At 30.6% G+C, this 25,748-nt stretch overlaps 1 protein-coding gene across 1 annotated transcript; it reads left to right on the forward strand.

Moving 5' to 3' along the window:
* The first annotated feature begins 257 nt into the window (after positions 1 to 257).
* LOC145306949 (ankyrin repeat and MYND domain-containing protein 2-like) lies at positions 258 to 25,748 on the forward strand. Its single transcript, XM_080149289.1, has 4 exons — positions 258 to 261; positions 1,542 to 1,634; positions 25,402 to 25,500; positions 25,645 to 25,748. Exons 1-4 carry the CDS (start codon positions 258 to 260, stop codon positions 25,746 to 25,748), a joined length of 300 nt encoding a protein of 99 aa, XP_080005415.1.

Raw genomic sequence — 25,748 nt, forward strand, 5'->3', positions numbered from 1 at the left:
TTACACAGCAAAAAGTTGAAATAAAAAATTAGCTATTTTAGAGAAAATTACAAGTATCTTAATGCAAATCTTTCTAATTTTGCTCCAAATTGACTAAATTGGACAGTTAAAACTATCTACATTCAATAGACAATCCAAATCCACACTTTTTGAGACTTTATAAGTCAACAGGAGAAGGCTAAAATGTAATATCAAAGAAACAAATGTAATTTAAGTTTAATTATAAATCACTTTTAAGGCATTTTTAATAATGTAAAATGTGTTTTAAGGTACAAGAAACTCATAATTGATTATGACTTATTATTTTTAAAAATCTCAGTATTAGTTTAGAGTACCTAATAGTGTATATTAACAAAAAAAAATGTGGCTTAAGAATAAATTGTTTCTTTTATTATATATAAGATCATCCATGAAAGTCTTTAAAATACTATGATTTCTTATTTAAATTGGCAAAAACTAATTTTGTTTCATAAGGTTATAAAAAATTTAAAAGGCCAATCAACTATTCTTAGAAAAAATTACTAGAATTAGTAGATTACATTTGTAACCTGCTTGGAAATGCTTAAAATTCTAACAATTTTTTTGTTTATTTTCAATGATTATGTCTATTTTTCTTAAGATATGTTTCTATTGGTTCAAAATATCATATGATTGTGTTTTATTGGCTTTCTCATTACAAAGTGACAACTTTATACACCATAACTTATCTTAAAATCCTTGCTAAAGTCAATTAAATTTAATTTATTTAAATTAACTGCAAATATTTTTTCCTTTAGCATTTTTAAAATTCACTTCATCATGCTCCTGTTGACTTATAAAGTCTTTAAAAGTGTGGAATTGGATTGTCCATTGAATGTAGATAGTTTTAGGCACCTTAACTGTCCAATTTGGTCAATTTGGAGCAATATTAGAGAGATTTACATGAAGATACTTGAAATTTTCTCTAAAATAACTAATTTTTTATTTCAACTTTTTGCTGTGTAAAAGATGTTTTTACAACAATACTTTGAAATAAGATATCTCAAAAAGTATTAGAGATAGAAAAATGTTAGAGACCTTTTTAGAAAACTCCAATATCTGTCATTTCAACTGTAATGTGAGCGAATTTGCATGATAAACATGAAAGGGAAAATAAGACAATAAAGCAGGTTAGGTGAAGGTGGTCTAAAAATAAAAGTAAAATTTGATCACCAAAAGTAATTTTAAAATTTTCTACTATGGGAAGGTACTAACTCAATTTAGAGAAAGCATGTTCTGAACTCACCATAAGGTCCCAGTACATCCTGTGTAAACCGTTTCTGCAGGTTTTTTTTCTAACCTAACACGCCTTCGGGTGGGGTGTGCCAGGATGCAACAAATGAACATTGACATATTTAAAGTAATAATGTATAAATTAACATTCAACAATATTTAGAAATCTGTTCCAATTCATGTTTTCCTCCTTAATTTCATAAAGATTGTAATGTACTAAAGACTGATGTAACTTTAAATAAAGCATTCCTTATTACAGCCTGGCTATTAATATAATAATTTTTTTACAGCTTTGTTTGCAGCATCAGAACTTGGAGACATTATTGCAGTAGAGAATATATTGAAATCTGGTAATTTCTCTGTTAATCAAACTGACGATGAAGGTAATATTTATTAGACAGAGTAAAGAAATTGCAGTCACAGAAGCTGTTACATTAAGATTAGTTAAAATCATATTCATTATCTATTAAATAATGTGACAATTTAAATTTGTTTATCTACCTATCTATCCATCTACCTTTCAATTATTATCTATCTATCTACAGGGTGTGAAAAAAAAATGCGGACATTTTAAAAATAAAAATTGCGCAGCTTGTGATAATAGTGTTAAGCATACCGTTAGAACCGCTATGAAATTACATAAATATTAGAGAATATTATCAAAAAAAAAAAAATTGCGCAAGTTGTGTTAACAGTAGAAAAATGTTACGCATACTGTTAGATCTGCTATAAAATCTATTTTTTGAAATATAAAAACGGTTCCTATGTACAAATAATCTAGATAATACACAGTGGGATCCAGTGGGACATCCAAAAAATTTAAAATCGACTTTTATCTATCCTAGGAATTAATAATGGCTGTAAGTAGACAGCTAGAAAAGAAATTTTTAAAAAATATTCATTTTTGGCGGATTTATGCCATTTTTAAAAAGGTAGTGAAAAATTTCTTTTCAGTTTTGATGATTTTCCAGATTTTTTTACACAATTTTTTCAAAGAAACAAAAAATACATTTATGTTCATCTTATGAAAATAATTTTTGATTGAGGTACTTTTCAGATACCTGTACCAATGTCTAATTAAAGAAAAATTTTAAAAAAATATTTTTTTGGTGGTGTAAATTGACATTTTGTGAGAAAATTTCACCAAAAATATTAAGATTTTTAACCCCAAAAAATCAGTTTTCTCCATTTTACCCAAAAACGGCCAGGATGCCCCGGGTTTTGCAATTATAATATTAATATGCAACATGTATTGTGTTTAAAACAGTTTTCATAACCTGGGGCCTCCCGGCCGTTTTTGAGTAATTGAGCATTTTACATTGCATGGTTTGAACAATTTCGTTCTTGTTAATTTGAAATTTTCCCTCGTTAGAGGGGGAAGGAGTCATTTTAGAGCCCAAAGTCATCTCTGCAATGGTTTCTAACTTTTTGAGGTGAAACTTTCTTTACCTATGCATTATTTGTCTCCGGCCAACCGTTTCGCCGTTATTTGCCGCCGTAGGTGTGATTTTTAACGATTTTTGCCGTTCTCGCGGTTTTAATGGACATTTAAGGGAACAAGGAGTCCTTAAAAAAAGATGACTTATAAATACTTTTATTTTAGCAATTAAATTTGCTAAATTTCATGTGTTCTGAAAAAAATTGTATTTCTAACTGGTTTTGGTTCAGCAGAAATTCAAATTCTGGGATTAATTATAATATTGCAAAAACATTATATATGCGTCTGAGAGAGAGAGAGAGAAATATACATTTGAGAGAGAATATAATATGAGCAATTATGTTTATATTCTTATACAAACTTTAAATGAAGATAGCTAGACTTAGAATAAAGGTATTAACACAAAATCAAAAGTGTTTTGAAAATTATGTTATTGTTGTTTATATCTGTAAAAAAAAACATTAGAAAACATGCCTTATTAGTGTCCTATTTTACTTATACTGGACCTACCTAAAAATGCCGGGACTCGAACTGGGTGCACCTGACGCTATATTCATGTTCACAAACATTGTTTGCATTGAAGAAATATTTACATAGACGTTTATTTTGTTAAAATATTCCTATCCTAACTAAAGTTATGAAGGTTTATAGATTTTTTAAAAATAGGGTAGCTTCGCTCCTCCAAAACCGCCAGACGTACTTACCAAATGCACATTAGAAGTTAACAGGAGCAAAATTTATGTTATTTTTGAGTTAAAGCAAAAGAAATTACATCATTTCGTCAAATACAAGCTTTTTTATTGATGTTTACTTTTGTCTACCCTTAATGTCCTGTTTTTTGACAAAAGATCCCACTGTGATAGGTGGTAAAATGTCCCAAAATTTACTCTCAAGTCAAGTTTTAAGTCAATTAGGGCATTTCAACACATAGCTCCCTAACTAAACGTAGCATCTATCTATCTATTTTCTATCTATCTATCTATCTATCTATCTATATATCTATCTATCTATCTATCTATCTATATATCTATCTATCTATCTATCTATCTATCTATCTATCTATCTATCTATATATCTATCTATCTATCTATCTATCTATCTATCTATCTATCTATCTATCTATCTATCTATCTATCTATCTATCTATCTATCTATCTATCTATCTATCTATCTATCTATCTATCTATCTATCTATCTATCTATCTATCTATCTATATCGATCTCTCAACATTTTCTCTGTGTATAACTATAACTATCCCTAGTAATCTCTGTCTCAGCAATTTACCTTTTTTTGTGCTTATATAAGCATTTTTGTCAGATTTAAGTAGGACGTGCTCACATCGGGAAAGTCCGCACTTTACAACAAAAGTGGCTTACTTAAATCGGAAATGTCGGACTAACGAGCCATTTTGTAGGTTAATTGCTTACTTGAAGAACTATTATTGCCCTATAAACCCCTGAAAATCCCCAAAAATAAGGGTGGCTGATAAGAATCAGCCAAATCGGACGCTTTTGATGTAAATGTCTTACAGATTAAGATTTTAATCTGGATTATTTTTCCTCAAAATTTAATCCCTTCTCAGCCATTTAGGCTATATTTGTAGTTGATTGCTTACTTATATCTTCCATTTTTGCTACAAAATCCTTACTTAAACAAGCCATTTTTGTGATTGATGTCCTACTTATATCTTCCATTATTGCTACAAAATCCTTACTTAAACAAGCCATTTTGTGATTAATGTCCTACTTATATCTTCCATTTTTGCTACAAAATCCTTACTTAAACAAGCCATTTTTGTGATTAATGTCCTACTTATATCGTCCTTTTTCGCTACAAAATCCTTACTTAAACAAGCCATTTTTGGGGTTGATTGCTTACTAAAATCCTCCATTTTTGCTGCAAAACCCTTACTTAAATAAGCCATTTTTGGGGTTGATTACTTACTTAAATCATCCATTTTTGATGCAAAATCCTTACTTAAATAAGTCATTTTTGGGGTTGATTGCTTACTTAAATCATCCATTTTTGCTACAAAATCCTTACTTAAATAAGCCATTTTTGGGGTTGATTACTTACTTAAATCATCCATTTTTGTTGCAAAATCCTTACTTAATTAAGCCATTTTTGGGGTTGATTACTTACTTAAATCATCCATTTTTGCTACAAAATTCTTACTTAAATAAGCCATTTTTAGGGTTGAGCACTTACTTAAATCATCCATTTTTGTTGCAAAATCCTTACTTAAATAAGCCATTTTTGGGGTTGATTGCTTACTTAAATCATCCATTTTTGTTGCAAAATCCTTACTTAAATAAGACATTTTTGGGGTTGAGTACTTACTTAAATCATCCATTTTTGTTGCAAAATCCTTACTTAAATAAGCCATTTTTGAGGTTGATTGCTTACTTAAATCATCCTTTTTTGTTGCAAAACCCTTACTTACATAAGCCATTTTTGGGGTTGAGTGCTTACTTAAATCATCCATTTTTGTTGCAAAATCCTTACTTAAATAAGCCATTTTTAGGGTTGATTGCTTACTTAAATCATCCATTTTTGCTACAAAATCCTTACTTAAATAAGCCATTTTTGAGGTTGAGTACTAACTTAAATCATCCATTTTTGTTGCAAAACCCTTACTTAAATAAGCCATTTTTGGGGTTGATTGCTTACTTAAGTCATCCATTTATTTATTTTATGCTTTTTTTAATTCAACCTTTTTACTGTGAAATATGTGCTTGAAAACCAGCTATCTTATGTTTACTTACCTTTCTTTTGAGCTACTAAAACCTCACATAAACTTGCTCAAACATTTTTAAAAATTATTTTATATATTTATTTATAATACAAAAGACTCTGATGAAAATGTATTCAAGTTGATACAAATTAATTTGATGTTTCTGATTAAATGAAGTCTATAGGAGTTCCAGCAAAACCACTCTAACAACAGACTGAATAAAAAAACAACAATCTATTTTTAAAGTGATTCTAAATGCACCCTATTATTTTTTCAGGTGATAAGTTTATGTTCTTCACTGAAGTAATCTAATGAAAAATAATTACAGACAAACAAAATATATTCAAATGTACTAAATAGGATTACATAAAAATATTTCTTAACAATTTCCAATTAAACAATTAAAAAATTTTTATCAACATTTAATAACAATAAATACTAATAAAATATATCAAATATAGAGACAAATAATATTCCAATGCCTGTTTGTTAATAAACCTGAATAAATTTCAAAAAAAGTATTTTAATTTAGGGTAGAACTTTTATAAGGAAACTTTTAAACATTTTGATTATTATTGTGCCTTGAATATCAGTTTTTTCAGCTATTTGTAGTTTAGGAGCTATATTGAAAATGTGAGAAAAAAGTTGAAAAGTTTTAAGTAAGGTGGAACATTTTACCATATAGCTCCTATACTAAACTTAGCTCAGGAATAGTTCTTACGTATCCAAAAACTAGAGCTTATGGCAATTCACAAATAGCTATTCAATTGAATGTGTGGTAACCAACAGTTTTTAGACTTAAAATGACTTAAGATGAATAAAAAAAATCCAGAGGTGTATTGTAGTTATAAAAATCAAGTTCTAGTTCCTGCTTTGGTGTCAGATAAATTGCCAATATGAACCCACCCTAATAAACATAATGAACAAACTAACAAATAAACAGACAGACAAATGTCCCAAAAACCAGACAAAATAACATGAAAGCATTGAAAAAATATTTTGAATTGGTGGAATTGAAAACTTGATGCCTTTTTTTCTAAAAATTAAAAAAAGGATTTATTTACCTTACACAGAAAGATAAACAGACAGATGGACAGACAGTCAAAAAGACAGATGTAAATGTAGACAGACAAATCAACAGACATTTAGATATACTTTCAAACAGATAGCAAACCCCCCCCCCCCTACCCCCAATTTATTAGGGTTAATATTCTTGTTTAAGAAGGTATTCTTGTTATGTTGCCCTACTTATATTCTAATTATTCTTGTATTGGAAGGTATAGCTTGGTATTTTTGCTCTACTTATAAAATAATTGTTCTTGTTTAAGAAAGTATAGAATGTTATTTTGTTCTACTTATTGTATACCTTGCTATTGCTGCGCTACTTATAAAATAATCATTCTTGTTAAAGAAAGTATATAATGTTATTTTGTGCTACTTATAAAATAATTATTTTTGTTTAAAAAGTATAGAATGTTTTTTTGTGCTACTTATTGATATAATTATCTTTGTTTACAAAGGTGTAAATTGTTATTGTTGCACTACTTAAAAAATAATTAATCTTAACAGAAGACTAACAGACAGACAGAAAAACAGTTTAAATACAAATAGATAGACGGACAGACAGATGGACAAATAGATAGATGGACATACAGATGGATATGCAAACAGATGGACAGTTAGAAAGACTTCAAGACAGATGGATAGACAGACAGAAAAATGGATAGAGTAAAAAATAGACAGATAGTCAGATTTTTTTTTATCAGAGATTTTTTTTTTTGGGGGGGTAATTTACCCCCCCAAAATTGTTTGGGGGAGGGGTAAATACCCTCTCCTAAATGGTTGGGGGTAAATTTTAAATGAGGGGGGGGTAAAATGAAAAAATTTTTGGGGGTGCTGTAGGCACCCCCAAAATTGTTTGGGGGGGGTAATCGCCCCATTACCCCACCCTTGGACGTCTATGCCGATCGCCATGGATGTGTAAAAGTTAATTATAATCCTTAGTGATGGGAATGTTGTCATAAAGTTTCAGCCTTCTATCTGTCATAGGAGCCGAGAAATTCATGTTTTCCCACTTTTTCTCTGACAGACAGACAGACTGACAGACAGACAAACAGACAGACGGACGGACGGACGGACGGACGGACGGATGGATGGACGGACAGACGGACGGACGGACATTTCGAATTCTAGAGTAGCTTCGCTACTAAAAAGTAATCAGCTATCAATATCCAATTTTAGGGTTAATATTCTTCTTTAAGAAGCTACTTGCCTACTTATAATCTAATCGTTCTTGTTTAAGAAGGTGTAGATTGTTATTGCTGCTCTTCTTATGAAAAAAATATAAAGATTTATAAAGGTTGAATTGTTATTGTTGCCCTACCTATGATCTTGTTTGCTTATTTTTTAAATGTTAGTATTTGAAATATATAACAAAGGAAAGGGTTATTTTGTCTTTCTTTATGATAATTAACTAGCGGCTACACCCCTAGAAGCATCTAGGGGTAGGAGGGATAAAAGTCAACCTCAGTCTATTTTAAATTTGAGTTTCAAAAGAGTAAAACAATATTTTTTGTTTGGGGGGGCGTGAAGATACCCTTCTCAAAAATAGTTTAAAACCTTCCCAGGACCTCTAAGAAGTTTCACTGTAAAGGAGACTAATATAGGTTCAGTGGTTAGCGAGATCCTTCGGGATAGACAAAAAACGCTACTACTTTATATGATAGGATAGTGCATCATCACCTCCGTCAAAATGATAGAATATTCAGAACCATAGTTTATTACTTAATCTTCCCTTTTATATTTACCTTCATCAAACAAAATTCTATTCAAATATGTATGGTCTTATACTAATTTGCAAAAATATTTGTTTTAAATATGACAATATGCAGACGTGAAGGCCCACTACAGTAAAACATTGTATGGATAGTGAAGGGATGTGACAATAGACGAAATTAAAATAACTAAATTGTTTCTTATCTATTATTGCTTTAATGCAGGGATCTAAAGGGATAAGATAAAGGCCGAGAACACAGTGGGATCTTTTGAAAACAATCGGGACATTCAAAAAATCTAAAATCGACTTTTATCTATCCTAGGAATTAATAATGGCTGTAAGTAGACAGCTAGAAAAGAAATTTTTAAAAAATATTAATTTTTGGCGGATTTATGCCATTTTTAAAAAAGGTAGTGAAAAATTTCTTTTCAGTTTTGATGATTTTCCAGATTTTTTTACACAATTTTTTCAAAGCAACAAAAAATACATTTATGTTCATCTTATGAAAAAAAAATGTATTGAGGTACTTTTCAGATACCTGTACCAATGTCTAATTAAAGAAAAAATTTAAAAAAAAAATTTTTTGGTGGTGTAAATTGACATTTTGTGAGAAAATTTCACCAAAAATATTAAGATTTTTAACCCCAAAAAATCAGTTTTCTCCATTTTACCCAAAAACGGACAGGAGGCCCCGGGTTTTGCAATAATAATATTAATATACAACATGTATTGTGTATAAAACAGTTTTCACAACCTGGGGCCTCCCCCGGCCGTTTTTGAGTAATTGAGCATTTTACATTGCATGGTTTGAACAATTTCGTTCTTGTTAATTTCAAATTTGCCTTCGTTCGAGGGGGAAGGAGTCATTTTAGAGCCCAAAGTCATATCTGCAATATTTTCAAACTTTTTAAGGCGGATCTTTCTTGACTTATGCATCATTTGCCTCCGGCCAACCGTTACGCCGTTATTTTCCGCCGTTGGCGTGATTTTTAACGATTTTGCCGTTCTCGCGGTTTTAATGGACACTTAAGGGATAAAGGAGTCGTTAAATAAAGATGACTTAAAAATACTTTTATTTTAGCAATTAAATTTGCTAAATTTCATGTGTTCTGAAAAAATTTTTAGTTCTAACTGGTTTTGGCCCAGCAGAAATTCAAATTTGGAGATTAATTATAATATTGCAAAAACATTATATACGCATCAGAGAGAGAGAAAAATATACGTTTGAGAGAGAAAATATTATAAGTAATTATGTTTATATTCTTATACAAACTTTAAATGAAGATAGCTCGACTCAGAGTAAAGCTATTAACACAAAATCAAAAGTTTTTTGAAAATTATGTTATTGTTGTTTATATCTGTAAAAAAAATATTTTAAAATATGCCTTATAAGTGTCCTATTTTACTTATTCTGGGCCTACCTAAAAAAATATTATCCATTGTTAATTAAAGTGATCGCGAATTTAATTTTTCAAAATGCATTTTCGTTTACCTTTTTTTATATTTTAAGTAATTTTCAAAGAATTATGCCTTAAAAGTTCAGTTAAGTTAGAAAAAAATCAGTTTAAAATGTGGTGAGTGTTTCCACATGAAAATAATGTTAAAATCTGAGCATCAATTAAACTAAGAGAAAATAAGTTATTTCTTCGCTTGCAGATAAAAACAAAAAATTGATACTTAGAAAATATTTTTGTAATATATCTCTTTCAATATTTATCTTTGAACTTTCTCTAAAATGTAATGAAAAAGTTTGGTTTATTTTAAAAAATCATTAACCAAATACCGCTTTGTTTATGCAGGTATAGTGACAAAAGAAAAATTGATTAAATCTGTAGAAAGCATGATATTTAAGAATTAAAATGTTTAAATAGAATAAACAAATATCATTTGCTGCTCATATTCAGCATAAAATATAGCAGTCTTTCTATAGTATTTACATAAAAAAAAGCATTTTATCATCTTAAAATAATCTCGTAATGTGTCGAATTTAATTATATATCTGTCATTATATCCACACACACACACACTCATTCACTTACCTTGGGCATTCATGTTTCCCTTTTCCATTCTCCGTCCCCCTCCTTATCTTTTGTGGTACAAATGGTACCAACGGATTTTGTTAAGTTGAAGTATAGAAACCAAACATTACTAAATATTGTAAAAGTCGCAGTCCCTTCTGTGTATTTTAAGTTGTAAGTTTGGACCAGTACGGGAAAATTTCAATAGCTATAAAAAGTAAATAATTTTATTCCCATAACTGAAAAAAACATGTTATTTTATTTCAATTTTTGTATAGGTTTATTGGTAACTGACTTGATTTATTACCTCAGGAACCATCTTTACATTGTGTTTAGGATTAAGATAAAAGCCTTTGCTTTAATTAATGTACATCCATGAATAACAGATTAATATTAAAAGAATATAATTTGTGTTGTCTCTTTATCTTATTCCATGTTTTGAAGTATTAAACAATCAAGTTCTGTGGAGTCCTATGTATGTTTGTGTGTGTGTGTATTTGATTTAACCTGGCTGTGCTGTACTCAGAAAACGCTTATAGCAAATTAATTCATGTTTCAAAGATTGTTTCTTTTAAATATCTTTTATAGATTTTAGTTAATTAATCAAATATAATCTAAGCAAGAATTTTACCCCAAAATAAAAAAACCATAATAGCTAAAAACTTTCTCAATCTATAGTAAAATCCCCCAATTATGTGGGGGCCTAATCGTATTTTTAGCTCTGCAGTATGTTGAAGCTTTTTTAGCAAGTAGTAAATATTGAGATAGGATGAGGGTGCTATGTTACACAATCGACAACTATAAATCAGCTGACCTTATACCCATATTTGGTAATATCTTTTCGATTTTCGTTAAAAATTATTTAATCTCCCCGTAAAAAGAAATTACAATTTTTTTTGGTTAGTTTAATATGTATGTAACAAAAGAATTTATTCTACTCTAAATTTGCAAGTAAACTTCAACAAAAAGATTGTTATTTGTCGATTTTGATAGGTTTTAAGATATGTATAATAAAACTCAAAATACAACGATGTTTTCAAGGGAATAAATTCGTTTTTTTAAAGTTTGATTTATTTTTAAATGGGAAGTATTTAAGACTTAATTCTCAAAAAAGTACTCTTAAAAAACATTAATCAGTGACATATATCAACTTTTTCCCAGCTTTGTGAACACTTTAATTTACTTGCAATGTGCAAACGTTTTACTCAATAAAATTACAATTAATGAGGGGTAGTTTATAATCATTGAAGATATATATTAATGTATCATCCATTGTCCTATCCCTTTAGATCCCTTAATTCAACAGTTGAAAGCGGGGAAAAAAACGATTATTTTTAAAGTTACATAGCTCCAATAGCATTCCTCTATACGCGGAAATCTGTCTATAATGTTATTCTTGTTTTTACTTTAAACTAAATATGACTAAATACTCAATTAAAATACTGAAATTATATCAAAATATAGGGATCTTTAGAGATAAAACAATGGCTGATAAATTGATGTACATTCCCAATGATGACACACAAAATTCCCCTTCTGTAGTCCCCAAAGTTGTTAGGCCATCACATAAGAAAACGCTATTTTAACCTTTGTATTAAACAGCACAATCTTCCCTCCCTCTCTCTCTCTGCTAGTTCCCAAAGTCTTATAATAACGTTTTCTTATTCGTTAACTTAAGAACTTTGGGGATTTTTACTGAATTTTTAATTTTTAATTTTTGGTTAGGTTATTAAGTAAGTAAGGGACAATGGGCTGTTTATTACACTAGTCCCCAAAATTTTACAATGACGTTTTCTTATTCGCTGGCTTAATAACTTTGGGGGCATTTATTAGATTTTGAATGGTTAGGTTATTAAGTATGGTAGTGGTGAAACCAACCAACCAAAATTTAGCAAAAGTCAACAAAGTTGTTAAGAGAGCGAATAAAAAAACATTATCGTAAAACTTTGGGGACTAGTGTAATAAACAGCCAATTGTCCCCCCTCATTCCCGAAGTTTTATAATAATGTTTTCATTTTGTTTGCTTAACAACTTTGGGGACTTTTAATGAATTTTGTTTGGTTAGATTGGTGTATGGTGTCTAAACTTTTCAACCACTAATGGTAAATTACAGAAGGTGTACTTCAATTTATCGGCTATCGTCTTATCCCTTTAGATCCCTAGGGGTGATAAACATAAATTTTAGTCTCACTTAAAACCGTTTTTTATCCCGCAGAAATCAATTGAATTCGAAGCCATACTGGAAAAATATGTTTAGTTTCGCTTCGAAACCGATAAATATCTGTTGGATTAGAACCAGTTCTCAGCCATACTGAAAAATTATTATAGTCAGTTTTCTATGAATATAAAATGTACAATCAAAAGATTAAACATAAAAAAATGGTGGTAATAATTGTACATATTTATATCCGCAGAAAGCTGACTATAATACGATGTTATAAAAAAAATATTATTTATTTGATCATAGATTGTATAACCCTGCTCTATATCCTTTTTTTTAATAAAGTAACAGGATCTATGTGTGTCTCTCTGTCTGTCTGTTACTAAGGATCCTACTATCCGCCCCCAATAATTGTTATAAAACTTTGGGTACCAGTGTAATTTATGGTCTAATGACACCTCCCATGCTCAAAGATATTCATCACATAAATAAAAAAAAAGTTTTGATTATTATTTAAGTTTCTAATCCAAACACTTCTATATAAAACCCCCGCCCATTTCCTATATTTGTTAAGTATTATAACAAGAAAATGTTAATAACAAAATTTTTAGCTTATAAAAAATGTAAAAAGGTTTGTGTCAAATCGTTTTCAAAAATATACAAATAACGGACAGATTGACGGACTATATGAAGAAAGATACAATTTATAAACTTTGAAATAAATACATTCAACCCCGAGATGACTATATAAAACTGTTTTTAATATTACATTTTACATTTTTAAATTCATATAAAACTGGATATATTACAATATGATACATGATTTTTCAGTATAGCTTAGAACCGGTTCTAATCCAGCGGATATTAATCTGTTTCGAAGCCATACCGGAAAATCAATTAAGTTACAAACTCATGACAGACAAAGACGTGAATTGTAAAGTAGCTTCGCTCTTAACTATTGTTTTAGTTATTATTTGTTACTAGAGAGAAAAGAGAGGGGACTATGTACCCAAAGTTTTTAAATTGACCAAAGGGCGACGTGGTTATTACGGAGGGAAGGGTCAATAGGCTGTATATATTACACTAGTCCCCAAAGTTATATAATAACGTTTTCTAATTCGTCGACTTAACAACTTTTATGACTTTTACTTAATTTTGATTAGTTTATTAAGTTCAAACGTTTCAACCACCAATTTACAGAAGGAGTAATTTTGTAAGTCATTATTAGAGATATACATCAATTTATCGGCCATTGTGCTATCCCTTTTCAATCCTAATATTTCATAATTTTTATTTGTTTGCTTTGTTTTTGTAAATGCATCTATCCTTGTTTTCTTTTCCCGACGACAAATGTTTTTTTTTTACAAAACCTCATGTATGTGAAAAAATATAATATGTGTTAAACTTTCTCTGGGAAGGAGGGGACAAAGTTACGTTATAACAATACCTATTTTACATAAAACATAGTGCAACATTTGCTTGGTTAATGATAATTAATATTTCATTGTCCTTCGCCATTTTTCCATAGTTAATCTAATCTATAGCTCTTTGGGGAATAGTCCCTTTCGTGGCAACGCCCCTTAAGGGGCGATGCGTCGTATTTAAAAAATGGCTCTTTAAAGGATATTTTAGGTAAGGTTAGGTTATAATTGGTTAGGTGATTGCCCCACAGGTTTAGGCAATTGGCCCCGCAGGGTTAGAGTCCCCGCAGGAGCTAGAAATAGGAGTAAAGCTACTGTGAAAAATTACGAAGAATTGCCCCTTAAGGTGCATTGCCTCGAAAGGGACTATACCCGCTCTTTGCAATAATGCAATAGTATGATTAATCTTTCATTGTGCTAGCACTACCAACTTTGGTTTTACAAAGAATTTTATGTTTTCAGAGAGAGATAGGACAATAAAAGTCAATTGAATCTAATATTAAACTATATCAAAATATAACATTTAGATCAAATTTTACAGTTTTAAAGTTTTTAGCTGACCAATGAACGAGTTTTTTTTCAGGGAGGGATGGGACATTTAGCTGTTTATTACACCAGTTCCCAAAGTTTCATAATTTCTTTTTTTTCGCCTAACAACCCAAGATGATTACTTAAAAATTGAAGGAGAATCCCATTTTTAAGAGTAGTGTATAATTCAGGGATCTTAAGAGATTAGACAATGATGATAAATAAAATTACCCCTTATGTGGATTTAAATCGTTAATTGAATTGATTGAAGTTTGGGCAAAATAAGTTTGAAACCAACTAATCAAAATCCTTAAAGTTATCAAAATTTATGTACATCAATTTATCGGCCATTGTCTTATCCCATTGGATCCCTGATAAATATCAAAGAAACATGGATGACAAACCTATAAAATCAAAGCTATGAAAGGAGCATGATACTATTTAAGGACACTAGCGACTTCGCACCTAGCCTCTAGGGGTTTTGCCCCAAGAGGTGATAAAAAAAATTTGGACGAAATACGTAAAAGGACCAAGGAAATCCCCTACAAAAAAAGGACCAAGGAAATCCCCTACAAAAAAAATGGGGGGGATTTTTTGTTTTTTGGGGGGTTGGGGGTGTCCCACTCCCCAAGAAAATAGCCTAAAACCACTACAGGACCAGTAGGTATATTCCCTGAAGAGTAGAATCCGATCGGTTCAGTGGTTACCGAGATCTTAAGGAACGGACAGACGGACGGACAGACGGACGGACAGACAGACAGACAGACATCGTTCTACTTTGTATTGTAGATTCTTACATTTTTGGGACTTGATTGTAGTGTTACAGTGCATAGTTTTAGATCGACAGGACAATTCTAACAAGTTTAAATTAACAAAAAGAGCTAACCAATATGGACGTACGAACCAAACCTAATTGTAGAGAAGCTTTGCTTTTAAATATTAATAAATCCATTTTCAGTATGGCTTCGAAACCGATTAATATCCGCTGGATTAGAACCGGTTATTAGATATACTAAAAAAATATGTAAAGCAGTGTATTACAGACAATTTTTCATGAATATTAAAAAATCATATTACTACCAGTATACTGTAAAGTTTCCATGTAAGTGTAAAAGAAAGAATATAATTATTTATTGCATCGTATTATAGACAGCTTTCCGCAGATATCAGAATGAAAAATTAAGATTAAAACCAGTTTTCTTCAACCCGCGGTGCCCAAGCTTAGAAAATTGGTTTTAGGTATATGAGTTTTATTTTAAGATACGTGGAAAACTGTCTGTAATACGATCCTATACATAATTTTTCAGTGTGGCTGAGAACCGGTTCTAATCCAGCAAATATTAATCGATTTCAAAGCCATACTGGAAATTTCGTTTTAACTAGGAAATTGGGTATAGCCCCTTTCGTGGCAACGCCCCTTAAGGGGCGTTTCTTCGTATTTTTTTAGTAGCTATTCTCCTACTTCTATCCCCTGTGGGGGGCTCTAACGCTGCAGGGCTAATTGTCTAACCCTGCGGGGCAATCACCTAACCTAAACTAAAATAACTTATTAAGTGCTATTTAAAAAATACGACGAATCGCCCCTTAAGGGGCGTTGCCACGAAATTATCTACATAATAATATATATTTTTCCGTATGCATAAGAGTCGGTTAATTCAGAAGTAAATTTTGATTTAAAATACATACTGACATATGTTTGTTTATTTACTTCACCCTACCTTATACGTAATTCATATGGCTTGGTATTTGATGTATTGGTTTGTTTGTTTACATCGATTCTTAAAAATATGAATAATAAAATATTGCATTGTATACATATTGGAATTCAAACAATCAAATTTAATATTTGAATTTAAAAATGTTAACAGCATTATCTTAAATAATTATTAATTTGTTTGCACATACTCCAAACTTTGAATTGATGGTTATTAATACTCTAATAATTTTAACTGTTGTAACACACACACAATGTTCACTCAGTGTTAATCCTCAAACGGATACATGATTACTACCTGTTTTGACCGCAATGCTACCACATAATGCCACAGTCAAACCTAAAGGAAGCACGCTCACATGCACACACTCACACACACACATTTAACACTTAACCAATAAAAAATTACTGATTTGTTTGTAAAACCGCTAGTTGTATCCTATTATACAAAATAGTAAGGTTTTTTTTAAGAAGCTAAAGATTTCATAAATTACGGAACTTCCTTTAAAGGGAAGCTTCATATAGGTCCTGGGTTGGTTTTATGCTATTTCATGTTTAGATTTGAGCCCCTAGATGGTATGGGTTATTTTTCTGCCTCCTTCTTACACTAAAAGAGGCGCAACCGCAAGTAAATAATCCTATTATATAAAGTAGTAAGCATTTTTTGTTTGTCCCGAAGGATCTTGCTAACCGCTAAACCGATATTGTTCTGCTTTACAGTAAAGCTTTTTATAGGTCATGGGAAGGTTTTAAACTATTTTTGGGGAGGGTGTCTTCAACCCCCTCCCACCAAAAAATATTTTTTTTATTCTTTTGAACTCAAATTTAAAATGGGATGAGGTCGACTTTCCCCCTCCTACCTTAAGTGCCCCTAGAGGCTTCTAAGGGCGTAGCCGCTAGTAAAAATATAAAACATAGAGCAATATAAAAAAAGAATAGATATTATCGATATACAAAATAGAAAGTTTTTTTTTCTGTAGCAAAGGAGTTCTTTTACCGCTGAACCGATATGGTTCTCTGTATGTATGTCTGTCTGTCTATACCAAAGGATCTTGCTAACCACTGAACCAATGAAGTTCTCCTTTACAGTGAAGCTTCCTAAAGGTCCTGAGATGGTTTTAGGCTATTTTATTTTTATTACTTATAATAAAATAACAAGGTCTTTATCTGTATGTATGTCTGTCTGTCTGTCTATACTGAAGGATCTCGGTAACCGTTACCATTATAGTTCACCTTTACAGGGTAGTTTCCTATCGGTCCTGATATGGTTTTAGGCTACTGTATTTGTATTCCTTATAATAAAGTAACAGGAATTCTGTCTGTATGTATGTATGTCTCTAAGGATCTTGATAACCGCTGAATCAATATGGTTCTCCTTTACTTTGGAGATTCCTATAGATCCTGAGGTGGTTTTAGGCCATTTTTTTTATTCCTTATGATAAAGTAACATGATCATTGTCTGTATGTATGTATGTCAGTCGATCTGTCTGTACTGAAGGATCTCGCTAACCGCTAAAACAATATGGTTCTCACAGTGGGATCTTTTGCCAAAAAACGGGACATTAAGGGTAGACAAAAGTAAACATCAATAAAAAAGCTTGTATTTGACGAAATGATGTAATTTCTTTTGCTTTAACTCAAAAATAACATAAATTTTGCTCCTGTTAACTTCTACTGTGCATTTGGTAAGTACGTCTGGCGGTTTTGGAGGAGCGAAGCTACCCTATTTTTAAAAAATCTATAAACCTTCATAACTTTAGTTAGGATAGGAATATTTTAACAAAATAAACGTCTATGTAAATATTTCTTCAATGCAAACAATGTTTGTGAACATGAATATAGCGTCAGGTGCACCCAGTTCGAGTCCCGGCATTTTTAGGTAGGTCCAGTATAAGTAAAATAGGACACTAATAAGCCATGTTTTCTAATGTTTTTTTTTTTACAGATATAAACAACAATAACATAATTTTCAAAACACTTTTGATTTTGTGTTAATACCTTTATTCTAAGTCTAGCTATCTTCATTTAAAGTTTGTATAAGAATATAAACATAATTGCTTATATTATATTCTCTCTCAAACGTATATTTCTCTATCTCTCTCAGACGCATATATAATGTTTTTGCAATATTACAATTAATCCCCGAATTTGAATTTCTGCTGAACCAAAACCAGTTAGAAATGCAATTTTTTTCAGAACACATGAAATTTAGCAAATTTAATTGCTAAAATAAAAGTATTTATAAGTCATCTTTTTTTAAGGACTCCTTGTTCCCTTAAATGTCCATTAAAACCGCGAGAACGGCAAAAATCGTTAAAAATCACACCTACGGCAGCAAATAACGGCGAAACGGTTGGCCGGAGGCAAATAATGCATAAGTAAAGAAAGTTTCGCCTCAAAAAGTTAGAAAACATTGCAGAGATGACTTTGGGCTCTAAAATGACTCCTTCCCCCTCTAACGAGGAAAAATTTCAAATTAACAAGAACAAAATTGTTCAAACCATGCAATGTAAAATGCTCAATTACTCAAAAACGGCCGGGAGGCCCCAGGTTATGAAAACTGTTTTAAACACAATACATGTTGCATATTAATATTATCATTGCAAAACCCGGGGCATCCTGGCCGTTTTTGGGTAAAATGGAGAAAACTGATTTTTTGGGGTTAAAAATCTTGATATTTTTGGTGAAATTTTCTCACAAAATGTCAATTTACACCACCAAAAAAATATTTTTTTTTAATTTTTCTTTAATTAGACATTGGTACAGGTATCTGAAAAGTACCTCAATCAAAAATTATTTTCATAAGATGAACATAAATGTATTTTTTGTTGCTTTGAAAAAATTGTGTAAAAAAATCTGGAAAATCATCAAAACTGAAAAGAAATTTTTCACTACCTTTTTTAAAAATGGCATAAATCCGCCAAAAATGAATATTTTTTAAAAATTTCTTTTCTAGCTGTCTACTTACAGCCATTATTAATTCCTAGGATAGATAAAAGTCAATTTTAAATTTTTTGGATGTCCCACTGGATCCCACTGTGGTTCTCCTTTACAGGGTAGCTTCTCATAGAAATCCATCCAAGAGAAATCGCCCCTAGAAATTTTTTTTTAATTTTCAAAAAACTAATTGGGGACAATTAGGGGTCATAAATAAAGTAACAGGATCTTTGTCTGTCTTTCTGTAGCAAAGGATCTCGCTAACATCTGAACTGATATGGTTCTCCTTTACCGTGAAGCTTCTTATTGAACTGTAAATTGCCCTAGTACCCAAAGTTTTTAACCACGTTCGTTGGCCTAAACACTCTAGGTATTTTATTGAAATTTGATTGGTATGTTCAAAACTTTTCAACCTATAATTTGAATTTTCCAAAAGTGTTATTTTTTTCATTATTGGGATTGTATATCTATTTATCGTCCAATGCCTTATCCCTTGATATCCGTGATTTAATGGAATACAGGGCAATGCCAATTTCAAATAAATACAATGGCACACAAAGGGTACAGGTCAATAAAAGATAAATAATAAATAAGATATAAAAATATAAGATAATGATAATCTAAGAAATTGTTAGATGAAGGCAAAGGTCCTAGCTGAGGCACAGCCGCTAGTTATAAATATAGTAAATTGGAAGTAAAATGCAGGAATATACCGATTACATAACCAATTTAATATTCATTCGTCTGTAATGTAACAAGATGCTATACATTGCTGAGAACCGGTTCCAATCCAGCGGATATTAATCGGTTACGAAGCCATACTGGAAACAACTGGTGTCCAATATAAAAAAACTGATTTTGAATATATATTGGTATATACATATATCTACAGGGATGGAACAATGGACGAAAAATGTTATGAACTAAATTCTGACTTTAATAAAATGGGACAGATAATGGACTTTTATTAAACTTTGATTGGTTGGTTTATTAAGTTGAGAGTCCAGAAGTTTCAACTTCTTATTGTAATCTACAGAAGTCATAATTTTGTGAATTATCAATGGAGATGTACATCAACTTATCGGCCATTGTTTTATCCCATCAGGTACCTGATAATATCAGAGAAACAACATCCATAAAATCGAAGCTCTGAAATGAATATTAACAATTGTATAAGAGTGGCATAACTGAATAAACATGATACTGCTCCAGGACATCTTACATTGTTAGGACATGTTTATAAAGATGCTTATAACATTGTACCTAGTTGTAACAGGAATTAGTATTCCAAAAAAATGAACAGGATGAATAATTTTTTTTTGTCGAAAAGGTTAAAAAATCAACATTGATGTATGAACAATCATTCTGGTACCTTATAATAATCCAAAGTTTTAAATCGATATCGGTGTAAGAACGGACGTACCGACACAAATTATAGAAAAGCTTTGTTTAAAAAAATTCACAATTTCCAGTATGGCTTCGAAACCGATTAGTATTGGCTGGATTAGAACCGGTTCTCAGCAATATTAAAAAAAATAAGGATAGCATCGTAAAGAAAATTTTCCACCACCATATTAAAAAATCATAAAATCATTAAACCAGTTTTAATCTTATTATTAGTAGTAGAGCAAAGCTACTCTATAATTCTTAGTAGAGCGAAGCTACTCTATAATTCGAAATGTTCGTCCGTCTGTCAGTCACAAAGTGGGGGAAACGTGATTTTCTCAGCTCCTATAAAAGGTAAAAGGCTGAAACTTTTTGACAACATTCCCATAATTAACCCTTTACGGTTGGGGGGGGGGGGGGTTCTATCTCATTTTCTGTGTGTTAAAGATAAAGAGCCCAAACTGGGTGACTTTTTAAGTATGGGTATGACACATAACTGAGAGTTGGAATTTTTTGAATGTCTCCATCCTGGCAGGCACAGATGCCAGCAAACCTGGCAGGGTCATCAAGGTAAAGAGCAAAAATATTTTTTTGACTTAAACAAAGCATTTTATCTTACCAAAATACTAAGTATTCTCTAGTAATACATCCTCATATTAGATACAGGTGTCAATTTCAGGTTCCAGGTATAATCCCGCAGGTCCTGATTCTCCAGTTCTCTAGAAATCTTTAAAAGGCTCCTGTGGCCGCAATTTTTGACTTAGAGACTTTAAATTTTAAACTTAAGCTTTTCTTACATGTCTACATAATGTATTAAAATTTCATAAAGATCCGCCACCGTTTTCCCGCCGACGGCGGCGGCTGGCAGCTGCCAAGTACAGCTGCGGCCTCTGAAATTTTTACTTTGATATTTCAAATATAAAATTTACATAAAGAAAAACATTTTCTGCAAAATCATTTTCTTCTAGCTTCAAAATAAAAAAATTACAGCTGTTTGAAATTTTTAAGTAAACAAAGACCTAAAAACAAAGGTTGTTGAATAAAAGGGTGAAGGAAGCAAAAATTGACTTTGACTTAGTTAAGTTCGGAAATTCATCATAACACAGGGGACATGCACAAAAAAATTTATCCCTCTAGCTCAAATAGGTACTGAGATAATAGGGGACGGGCGTTGAACGATGCATAGCAGTGTAAAAAATGAATTGTAAACTTTTTTATCTAAAATTTATTTCCTTCTGGTGATGTTATGAATAATATACCATAAGTCAAATTTTAGTGGATGTTATATGAATATATAAAGCTTTTTTACAGCCAAAAATTTTGGGGAAAAAATATACTTTTGGAGTTACAACAAAAGTGCTTTTATCACAAAACCTCGATTTTTTAGTCAACTGTTCTAAAACAACCAAATTATTATCTGTATATTATAAAGCAATTAAAGGCGATTAAAATGAAGTATTTAGCACTTTCTAGCTACAAAAAATGATTCTTAAACAGTAAGACCCACGAAAAAGTATCTTAAATTGCTTAAAATTGCTTTATCTAAAAATAGTATGATTGATATGTAAGCCAAATAAGCAATAACTTTCATTAATTGCTTACAAGTAATTTATCAAAAGAATAGCATGATTTGGTATATAAGCTAGATAAGCAATGATGGTCATTGATTACTTACAAGTAATTTATCAAAAAAATAGCATAATTTGGTGGTAAATTACTGATAAGCCATAAAAATACTAATTGCTTACTTATATCAGCATTCAACAACAATTTGGTCTTACTTGTGAGATAAAAGAGGGCGGAGTAAATAAATACTATGAAAAAAAGAGAAGATTTGGCTGATATAAGCCAAATAAGCAACAAATGTGATTGATTGCTTAAAAGTAATTTATCAAAAAATTGCATGATTTGGTATATAAGCCAAAAAAGCATTAAATGTTATTGATTGCTAGAAAGTAATTTATGAAAAAATAGCATGATTTGGTATATAAGCCAATTAAGTAATAATTTTCATTGATTGCTTACAAGTAATTTATAAAAAAAATAGTATGATTTGGTATGTAAGCCAAATAAGCAATAATTTTCATTTATTGCTTACAGGTAATTTATCAAAAAATAGCACGATTTGGTATGTAAGCCAAATAAGCAATAATTTTCATTGATTGCTTACAAGTAATTTATAAAAAAATAGTATGATTTGGTATGTAAGCCAAATAAGCAATAATTTTCATTAATTGCTTACAAGTAATTTATCAAAAATAGCATGATTTGGTATATAAGTCAAATAAGCAATGATTTTCATTTATTGCTTACAAGTAATTTATCAAAAATAGTATGCTTCGGTATTTAAGCAAAATAAACAAAATTTTTGAGTGTTTGCTTGCAAGTAATTTATTAAAAAAAAATTTTATTTGGTATATAAACCAAATCCTTATAAGTAAAAGGATATTTATGTATGTGTGTGTCTGTTTGTTTTATAGGATCTTGCTAATCCCTGAACCAATATACTTCTCCTTTTCATGGTAACTTATCATAGGTCCTGGGAAGGTTTATATCTATTTGGAGGGAGGTTACCACCACCATTCTGCCCGTAGAAAAAGGGGAAGATAGTGAATCACACCCAAATTTCAGTTTTAAAAAGTAGAAACTTTTTTGAGGAGGATTCATTTTTTTCTAAGGCAATTTTTCTTTGGAGGGTTGAAGTACTCTCCCAAAATTATTACACTAGTCCCAAAATTTTTATAATAACGTTTTCTTATACGTTGGCTTAACAACTTTGGGGACTTTGTGATTTTGATTGTTTAGATCATTAAGTTGGGTGTTCAAATGTTTCAACTACTAATCCACTGAAAGGGTAATTTTGTGTATCATCATTGGGGATATACATAAATTTATCAACCATCATCTTATCCCTATAGTTCCCTGTTTTAATATATCTATCTATCCAGCTAGCTATCAGTTTACCATATCTCATTGTTTTGAAGAAATTAAACAAAAGCAGTATTAAGAATGTTAATAGGCGTGATGTAAATATTTGGTGGATGTTTCTTCATTCACGATAATTTAGGCTTGCTATTACCTTATTTTAAAAGTAACAGGATGTCTGTATGTCTGTATCTAATGAAGGATCTTGCTAACCGCTGAACAAATATGGTTCTTCTTAATTGTGATGGTTCGTATAGGTACAGAGAATGTTTCAGGAAGGGTATCTACATTATCATAAATGGAGGGTTAATGACCACCCCCCCTCCCATATACTCGAGTACCCTTTTAGGCTTCTAGGGCATAAGAACAAGTTCAGAAGGATCTCACTAATCACTGAACCAATCAGTTTCTCCTTAACAAGGTAGTTTCTCATAGGTCACAGAAAGGTTAATAACTATTTGAGGGAGGGTACCACCCACCTCCGAAGAGAAATAAAAAAAAATAAACTAATATAAAACATTTTATGGTTTTGAGATTCAACTCCTCTTCTCAAGTGCCCCTAGATGCCTCTAGGAGCATAGCCACTAGTAAACAATAACTTCATTGATTGCTTACAAGTAAATTGGTAAATTAGTTATAAGCAATCAATGAAAATGATTGCTTTTTTGGCTTATATACCGAATCATTCTATTTTATGATAAATTACGTGTAAGCAATCAATAAAAGTTATTGCTTATTTGGCTTACATACCTAATCATGCTATTTTTTGATAAATTACCAGTAAGCAATCAATGAAAATTATTGCTTATTTGGCTTACATACCAAATCATGCTATTTTAGATAAATTACCTGTAAGCAATCAATGAAAATTATTGCTTATTTGGCTTACACACCAAAAAATACTATTTTTTGGTAAATTACTTATAAGCAATCAATGAAAATAATTGCTTATTTGGCTTATATACCAAATCATGCAATCTTTTGATAAATTACTTATAAGTAATCAATGAAAATTATTGCTTATTTGGCTTATATACCAAATAATGCTATTTTTTCATAAATTACTTATAAGCAATCAATCACAATAAATGCTTATTTGGCTTAAATACCAAATCATGCAATTTTTTGATAAATTACTTATAAGTAATCAATGAAAATTATTGCTTATTTGGCTTAAATACCAAATCATGCTATTTTTTGGTAAATTACTTTTAAGCAATTAACTAAAATAAATGCTTATTTGTTTTGTGTACCAAATCATGCTATTTTTTCATAAATCACTTACAAGCAATCAATCACAATAAATGCTTATTTGGCTTATATACCAAATCATACAATTTTTCTTATAAATTACTTACAAGCAATCAATGAAAATTATTGCCTATTTGGCTTATATACTAAATCATGCAATTTTTTGATAAATTACTTAATAGCAATCAATCACAATAAATGCTTATTTGGCTTATATACGAAATTATGCAATTTTTTGATAAATTACTTATAAGCAATCAATCACAATAAATGCTAATTTGGCTTATATACCAAATCATGCAATTTTTTGATAAATTACTTATAAGCAATCAATCACAATAAATGCTTATATGGCTTATATACCAAATCATGCAATTTTTTGATAAATTACTTATAAGCAATTAATTACATTTATTGCTTATTTGGCTTATATACCAAATCATCCAATTTTTTGATAAATTACTTATAAGCAATCAATCACATTCGTTGCTTATTTGGCTTATATCAGCCAAAGCTTCTCTTTTTTTCATAAACTGCTTACAGGAAGGAAGGGATTAGTTATTACTCCTCCTTCTTTTTCTTCACTTTAACTTATATAAGCCACTTTTACTGTAAATGACTGAGTATTTATTTACTCCACCCTCTTTTATCACACAAGTAAGACCAAATTGTTGTTGAATGCTGATATAAGTAAGCAATTAGTATTTTTATGGCTTATCAGTAATTTACCACAAAAATGGCACAATGGCACATTTAAGTAAGCCAAAAAAAATGTTAATTGCTTACTTACACGTTTTGAGATTACTAGGGTATACTCTGAACTAAAGAATATATAATGTAACTAATATGTTTATATCTAGGTGAGACAAGTCTTATTTATGCAGCACGGAAAGGAAACACAGATTTAACCACACTACTTCTACAACATGGAGCCAATGTCGACCATAAAGATATTCATGGTTAGTTACATAATATTATCATATTATATTTGTAACTTTTTATTATTTTATCTGTTTATCTGTATATCCATTTATCTCTCTGTATATCTATAACTGTACTCTGAACTAAAGAATACATAATGTAACTAATATATTTATATCTAGGAAGTACAAGTCTTATGGTTGCAGCACAGTATGGAAACACAGATATAGTCACACTTCTTCAAGAACATGGAGCTGATGTCAATCATAAAGATAAATATGGTTAG

The sequence above is a fragment of the Acartia tonsa genome, chromosome 15 (assembly GCF_053477335.1).
Source record: "Acartia tonsa isolate MP-2025a chromosome 15, ASM5347733v1, whole genome shotgun sequence".
Lineage (NCBI taxonomy): Eukaryota > Metazoa > Arthropoda > Copepoda > Calanoida > Acartiidae > Acartia > Acartia tonsa.